Source organism: Olea europaea, chromosome 2 (genome assembly GCF_002742605.1).
Source record: "Olea europaea var. sylvestris chromosome 2, O_europaea_v1, whole genome shotgun sequence".
Taxonomy (NCBI): Eukaryota; Viridiplantae; Streptophyta; class Magnoliopsida; order Lamiales; family Oleaceae; genus Olea; species Olea europaea.
Window position 1 is genome coordinate 11,580,346 of NC_036238.1, and position 8,433 is coordinate 11,588,778.

The following is an 8,433-nucleotide window of genomic DNA, read 5'->3' on the forward strand; positions in this document are numbered from 1 at the left end:
TGTTTTATTGCCAAATAAGTGTATAAAAATGCAATTATTAAATATCACCCCCACCAACTAACAAACACTATCAACTAAAACACTGCACAACCCGATCCAAAATCAAAGTTGTGCTGCGTAGAGCCACCACCACTCCTGTGACCACAACCACTAGATCTACCAACATCCCCAAATCACCGTCGCCACAACCTCTTCAAATCGGAAAGAGAAAGAAAAAACCCAAACTCCTTCCACGAGCTGTAATTGCCAAAGGACTGCAGCGTCGCGACGCTGCGTTGACGGACTACAAACTCCGCACGCTTCGCAGCAGTCGTCGACCGATGTAGCTCCGTCATCGTCGGTTGTCGATTGTCGGAGTTTGAATGGGTTGCTAGCGTAGAAGAGAGAGATCGGAGAGAAAATGAGAGAGAGAATGGGGAGAGATAGAGAGAAGAGGGAGAAGAAAAAATTAAAATGATTTAGGGCTAGGGTTTGTATATATTAATACCTGATTTATTAATAAATAAAACTTCATCCCTAAATTTTGAATTGTCATCTTTAAACTCTGGAATTATGTAATTTTCACTAACAAAAATAGCTTCTACGCGAGTCATGCGTACTTTTCTGGCCCAATCAAGAGGCCCAATTTTGAACAAATACAACATGATCTCTGTGGAGAGAAAGTACTCTTGGAAATTACACAAAACCCTAGCATTAAAATCAAGGATTCTAAAATCAAGGAAAAGTTTAACATTTCAAAAATCAGAATTTTTTTATTAATTATTTGACACAGACCCATCTCCTCCCTCTCCCTCTCCCTCTCCCTTTCTCGTCTCTCTCTCTCTATTCTCTTTACCACACACTGAAGCAGCTGTGGGAGGTGGGGCGACGTGGGACTTCAATCTGTGCAAGGTGTAGCGTGCGAGCAGCGTTAATCTGCGAGGTGGAGCAATGAGGTGCGTCAATCTGAGAGTTGTTCGAGGTGTGGTGGCGTGAGATTTCTGAAGTGGTGGTGAATTAAATTTGTGAGACTTCTGAGGAAAAGTTCAAAAATGTTGGGAAGTGGCTGGATTTGCTTTACAGTTTGTGATTTCTACAGTTCTTGGCGATCGCACTACCCTGATTGTTGGGATGGTGGGTTCTATGATGTCAAAATAAAAGGTTTTATACTATTAATGAATTCTGGTCATGTGAAATTGGGAAATCAGTATACTCAGAAGGTTGTTCCTTGTAGATAATAATTGAATAAGGCAAAATCGATGTTAATGTAATCCCTGCAGCTTTAACAATGTTCTTAGCTGGGATCTGTCAAAGTCGTGAATTGCTTAAGGTGTCTTGACTTGCATTAAAAAACGTGGCTTCGTTTCGTTATTTGTCTCAATCTTAAGATTTTAGAGATATCTGATAACATAATAATAGTTCTTATTTTGATAAATAAAAATGTTGATCAAGGGCATGGGATGGATGCCAGATGCTGATGTTTTTTGAAGGGAATTTATTACTTTGTACAATCTCTCTATTCAGTCAGGGGTTTGAGGCTCTGTGACTGGTAAATTAGCTGTGGAGATATGAATTTTTTTTATTACATTTCCAAGGACTGAGGCAATGTGAGGAATTAAATTTGTGAGATGGTGGCGTTACTCCTGTAATTGATTAATTTGTGATCAATATGGTGGTGGTTTTGACGGTGACGGTGACGGTGGTGGTGTTGCTGTTGGAGGCAGCATTGAAATCGTGGTCATAAATGTTGGTGGTGGTCACAAATTATTTGGTTGATTGTGACCAATAAATTGATTAATATATAATTAATAAACAATATGTTACCAATGAAAAAGATAAATTGTGATCAAGAAATAATGTGTGACCTAAAAAATTAATGATTTGTGACTGTTTAATAAGTTATGACATATAATATTTGTGATCTGTGACCAATAAATGCTTTTATTCGTGATTGAAAAATAACACGTGACCTATAAAATTTTTGATTTGTAATAGAAAAATAAGTTGTGACCAATAATTTGATAAGTTGTGGCTAAAAATTGATTAAATTGTGATCAATGTTGGTTGGTTTTGACGTTGACGGTGGTGGTAGTGCTGTTAGAGACAGCATTGAAGCAGTGGTCGTAAGTGTTGGTGATGGTCACAAATTATTTAGTTGATTGTAACCAGTGAATTGATTAATCTGTGACCGATAAAAAAAAGTGACCAATGAAAAAGATAAATTGTGACAAAAAAATAATGTGTGACCTAAAAAATTAATAATTTTTGACTATCTAATAAGTTGTGACATATAATATTTGTGATCTGTGACCTATAAATTTTATTATTGGTGACCGAAAAATAATATGTGACTAAAAATTAATTCGTGACTAATTAATTTTTTGATTTGTGACCGATGAACAAACTGTGATTTATAAAATTTTTGAATTGTGATCGTAAAATAATTTGTGATAGAAAATTCCTGATTTCTGATCAAAAATAATAAGTGACTAATTAAATTGTTAATTTGTAATCAAATTGAATAGATATGTGACCTAAATATATTTAATTAATAAAATAATTAATTAATTAATTAAATCACAAATAAATTTCAATAAAAATTCGATTTTTGAAGTTTGAAACTTATTTTCTTAATTTTGAAATATGTCATACTTAATCTCTTATGAAATTTTCCCAAGAAAAATTCCCATAATTATTGTAAGCTCATTGTGCACCATAATGGGATTCCTCATGAGGCGATGTATTTGCAATTTCCCTTGAAATTTGCTTACGAAAGAATATCACCTCTCCACAAGTTCGGTGAGCAAACAGAATTTTGCTTCCACTAATTGAATTGCAATTCTGAACGTTCAAATCCGTGGTGTAAAAATGAATGGGCTAGTCCAAGTCATGGAGTCGACATCGCCAGCATATGTTAAAGGACCGGCCGATAATAGTTCTCGAGCTAGGCCGAGATCGGCCCACAAAAAAATTTGTTAACCCGACCCCCCGGCCAAAATTTAAACTTTTTGTTGACGGATGTCCGCCGGCCTTAAAGAAATTGACAGTCTGTCATTGTTCATTAGCTCAAAGACGTTGCTCTGTCCATCAATCTGTAATTTTAAAATTTTATTTTTGTAATATTTATCTGTCATTTAACTCTAAGAATTTAATTAATTTTTTAAAAATGTTATATGGGCCCAACGATTAAACACTCGAGTCCAAATATTTAACTTGGACTGACCCGGGTTTCTCGTTTATTGACCCATGGAACGGCCCACTCGATTTATTTGCTGAGGGCAACTTTAATCCTGAGTTGATCATGTCAGGTTCTTCCAATTTGACACTACTAACCCTATAATTTATATTGAAAATAAATAAATCTGATAAACTTCTGGGGCAATGTACTGATATAAAGGTTGAACTCCAATCTTGAGGGTCTCCACCGCCCCGCCTCTAGAGCTTTGTGAGGGAGGTAAATCGCAGGATGTGCCCCAATAAGTTAGAGAACAAGAGTTATATGTATACTGCGCCTACAAGGAGTCTTATTCCATGTCTCAGGAATCGAATCTCCACACTGCGACTGCCAATAAGGCGTGAGATAACGTCATTCTTGTCATTTGCATCATTGGACTATGTCCCGAGAGCACATTCTGCCTTTATTAGTTGTAGATATAGTTAGTTAATCATATTTCTGAACCAATTAAAATATTATAATTACTTCACATAACTAATTAAAATGAGCACATTTAATATTTAAAAAAAAAAAAAGTAGATTTGTCTTCAAATTAACAACCAATAGTTTTTCTACCTTATAACTTAGAAGAAAACCAAATCATTTTAGTACATTATTCTCAATTATAAATATTGAAAATGACATATCAGATGAAGACTCAATGGACATCTTCAAAGAAGACAGATCGCTAGAAAGGAAAATTAATGCATGATCCATGTTTTGTGAAGTCCCACAAGCGAACAATAACGTTGACAAGTAATAAGCAAGCAAAAGTCTAATTTCGCTATGAATAAACCTTAAATTAAATATATTAACTCGTTTTCGAACTCTTTTATAATCATTTTATAAGATTATTATATTTGTGTATTTCTAAATTATCCTAATTCTTAAAGTTTTAAATAAATTACATATGAGAATGAAATGTTGGAATTCTGAATTCACTTATTGTTATTCTATTTTCAATTATTGACCCATTGTATCAACTTCGTCATCCCAATTGTTTTATATATCTTGTTTAAATTCAATGCTTGCATCAACAATCCTGATGTTGCCTTTGGCTTCCGTGATGAGAAAATAAAATCCATATTTGGTAGGAAAATTCATTGCTGTGACTTGTGTGTGTGTGTGTGTGTGTGTGAGAGAGAGATTGCGTAGGTGTTTGAGAGTGTGGGGTTGATTTTCGGATATTTTAGTTAATCTAAGTTTGTACAGATTGATTGATTTAAATTAGGGATCATGATTATTTGTAAAGGGAAGCGTTTCTACTACAAATATTTTTGACAAATGAAGTTAACAAAAATATCTCCTCCCTTAATATGAATCAATCCAACGTATCAGATTTACTTTCTTAAAAGTAAAAAAAAAAAAAAAAATTATAGAAATTTACTCCATTCCTTACCTCCATCCATTAAGGCCCTGTTTGATCCACATTATCTAGAAAAAAAATATATTTTTAAATAGTGATTTAATGTCATTTTAATTACACATTCTCGAATAAAATAATATTACACGTAAATGCAAAAGTTTTTCTTATTATTTAATAATATATTTTTCATTATTACACTATTTAAAAATATATGATTATAAAAATATGTGGCTCAAACAAGGACTAAATCGCCGTACCCCATCCCCCAAATAATTATTTAAACTATTCAAGAACGATCATCATGAATAGCAATGAAAAAAGTGAAATCGCATCTCAATTCATCTTCACAGTCAATAATTGCGCTGGAAATTGGTACTCCATCCACCTGGCACAAACCGGGTCAAAAATTTATTCGAATCATTACCCTTTATTCAAAAATTCCGAGGCAAGATTATTCCAAGTTTGGTCCCCATTTTTTAAAATAAGAATGTACGGAATAATATTTTTTTTAAAAATGAGTGATTGAAAAAAAATCGATTTATATGTAATATTATTTTTTGAAAGATTAGGTGAATGAAAGTAGAAGAGAGAAAGATGAAATATAATTAAGGCCAAACGGGATTTGATTAGTTGACGAAATTAAAAAAAAAAAAATGAAACGTAATTCAATGAAGGGGGTTAAGTAGGGAGCCATGCGGGCTTATGTAATGGCTGACATTGTCATCCTTCTACAAAGTTCTAGTTGGGTGGAGGTAAGGAGTTTTGTGGGAGAAGTATTCCTGGTCTAAAGGTACGGACCTACTACTCAAACAAGGTGGGTCCCATATAAAAATTGTCCACAATATTCGCTCACCCTGTTTTGACTTTTTAGTAGTCAGCAGGCAGCAGGGGCTCTATGTGTACAAGGAATAATTCTGTGGGTGGGGTGAAGAGTGTGGGGCCATTTTATTTTATTTTTTCTAGTATTTTTAAGAAAATAAATTTGAATCATTAGGCATTGATAAATTATACACTTAGTCGGGGCTTTAAATAATGATATTTTGTAGTTTTTTTGATGAAATATAGCCCCCCGTTTGGCCCTCATTTTCTGTAGATGAAAATGAGTGGAATAGTATTTTTTTGAAAAATGAGTGGTTGAAAAGAAAAGAAATTTTTCGATTTACGTGTAATATTATTTTATGGAACATTGTGTGGTTGAAAATAGGAAATAGAAAAATAAAATGTAATGAAATGAAAATTAATGAAAACCAAACTAATTGTGCTATATTGTATTTAATAGGTAAAACTCATGATTTGATAAATAATTTGAGAAAACAAGTGAAAAATAGAGAAATTGGCGAAATCAAAACTATGAACATTAAAAAGCAATAACTCAAAAGTTGTGTTGGATTGCAAGACAGTGATTCAAGAATTCCAAGAATCAATTGGAGTTGAAAAGAAGTTATGGTGACGAAAAATCGTATAACAGGATCAAAATAATTAAGTCGCAAAAATAAAATAAATAAATAAATAAAAAGTTGCAGTCTAATTGGCAAAAAACTGGATTGCCACATCACATTTCCTGTAACTCAAACTATCGAAATGGAGAGAGTGACACAGCTTAAAACAAACTTGAAGTTTAGTGAACAACTTGAAACAAAATTAAGTCCAGTGACCAATATGAGATTTCGCTAAAAGTTTAGTCACCACCTGTGGAATTAAACCTAAAAAATCCTATAGCATAGACATGGTATATTAACTAACAACTGTCATGCATCAGGTCACACTAGAGTAACTTATCACTTCACAGATTATAATTGAAGCCTCTTATGCTCGGACTCTTCGAAATGATTGGAGCACCCGAGTCTGATACGACACTACATGAGTATAGATATGGAATATGTGTCGTATCCTCCAAATTACAATCGGACACTTTGCTGTTTTTGCTTCTTCTTCTTCGTTGTTTCTTCTTTCTTCTTTTTTCTTTTATTTTCCTTTTCTTTCTCGGTTCTGCTCTTTATAAACCTAGCGCTGCCTCCGCGAGAGTGAAGAAAGGCGACAACGTTAGTTTTCCTTTCTTCTTCTTCCTTTTTTCTTTTCCTTTCTGTATTAGAAGTCTAATGATTTATTTGTATAAAATGAAAATGGATTCTACTTAATGCTCCACTCAATCCAAATTACAATCAAATCCCTCATTTTTATTTTATATAACATTTAGTAATTAATTTCTCATAATTGAAAACTAAACCCAAAAATTCTATTTTATTCGTCTTAATCCCCCCTTCAACACTCATTTCTTTATTTATGAACAATTGATTTTGGTCTATTCAAAATGACATCTTGAATTAATAAAAAAAAAAAAATTGAAATTTGAAATACATACCCACGTACCCGTGTCCAAAATTTGTACTCTTTTTAGGCATATTCCCGTATCCTATATTTTAGAAAATAAAAAATTCGACGCTTAGATACGTACCCTTACCCAAGTCCGAGCATCATAGATTTAAACAAGAAGTCCCACGGATTTATAATTAAGCAGCGGGTCCCATAGAACGTGTGGGAAAAAAGTGCTAGTAGATGTGGATACTGAGTCATATAAAATGTGTGGATAAAACATATGTTTGATCAAAACTGATTATAATTTAAACGCGTTCCAAACAAGCACTTAAATATTTCACTGAAGAAATGAGTAAATGCAAAAAATGCATACTTTAAAACAGGCTCCGGAACTTTTCCTTTGCTCTGTGACTTCGTACTTCCATTCCACAGAAGCCTGGTCTGGTTCCAGCGCAAAAGACCTACATCAAGGAAAACGAAATATTGCAACAGCAGTCACAAAAATAGCTAAGTGAAAATGCAATGAGTTCAAATGGACATCATGCACCACAGGAATATTTAAGATGATTGAAGAGCTGTCCATTGATGAGATTTTTACTCATCAGTTTCACGAGAAAAAACAAAAAATTGAATATACTTGCCATGATTTACAAATTCAGTACAGTTGCTTGTGCTGCCAGTGCCACTGTACAGATTGAGGCTCTGATTTGATAAACTAATTGATGATACGCTTCTCTGAGAATGAACTTGGCTATTGTCCATATCACACGTGCTGGTGCTCCAAAAATCTTCTGAAATGCTCGGTTTCTTCACCTCTTGTCCTTGAATTCTCAATCCTTTTGATGGTTCATCCACCGCAATAATTGGTTGGGATTTAGCACAGCAACCAAAACAACGTCTGCTCTATTACAATTCAAGTTTATACGCTTGCAAAAAATGCTGGCATGAACACGATACATTTAATACACAAAACAGGTGCACTTCATTACTGATATCTTATCAATTAAAGTAGCATGTTTTTAAGAAACAATTGACATGAAGTTATTCCACGTCATGCTTCCCAAGAAGGAATATTATTGTCACTAAAAGTTATATATGCACATGAGTACACAGATTACTTTAGAAAATTTCTTTGGACGCTTCCACAATAAATGGAATTGGAATCAGAAAACATTAAAAAATTTACCATCAATAAATAGGAATCCTATTGCTCTTTTTTACTATATCAGGTGCATGGAAGAGGAAAAGAGGGCAAGCACCAAAAATATTAAGAATTTTCTTGACAGCAACATGTAAATGGCACAACATTGATATGCCACACAGAATTTCCCATAAAGACAACATTCAAGACCATGCTTGAAAATTTTGTTTTCAAATTAAAAAGGAATAAGTCCATGTTACAGTAAATCACCTTGCCTTGCCCTATGAGCACACACATCCACGAATGTGTCAAAGTTCAGAGGAAGGCAAAATAATTCTTGTATTAACATGTGATAATGTGAAGTACGAACCCGATCCCTCACTATCTACCAGTTATCTTAACCTGTTTCTTTGCCTA

General features: G+C 33.7%; 1 protein-coding gene across 1 annotated transcript; it reads right to left on the bottom strand.

The window, feature by feature from the left end:
* Nucleotides 1–6,926: 6,926 nt before the first annotated feature.
* Nucleotides 6,927–8,183, bottom strand: LOC111372392. The gene is made up of 4 exons (XM_022994734.1): nucleotides 8,097–8,183; nucleotides 7,517–7,778; nucleotides 7,249–7,336; nucleotides 6,927–6,972 (listed from the first exon to the last, which is right to left on the bottom strand). Exons 1-4 carry the CDS (start codon nucleotides 8,181–8,183, stop codon nucleotides 6,954–6,956), a joined length of 456 nt encoding a protein of 151 aa, XP_022850502.1. The 3' UTR covers nucleotides 6,927–6,953.
* Nucleotides 8,184–8,433: the final 250 nt, after the last annotated feature.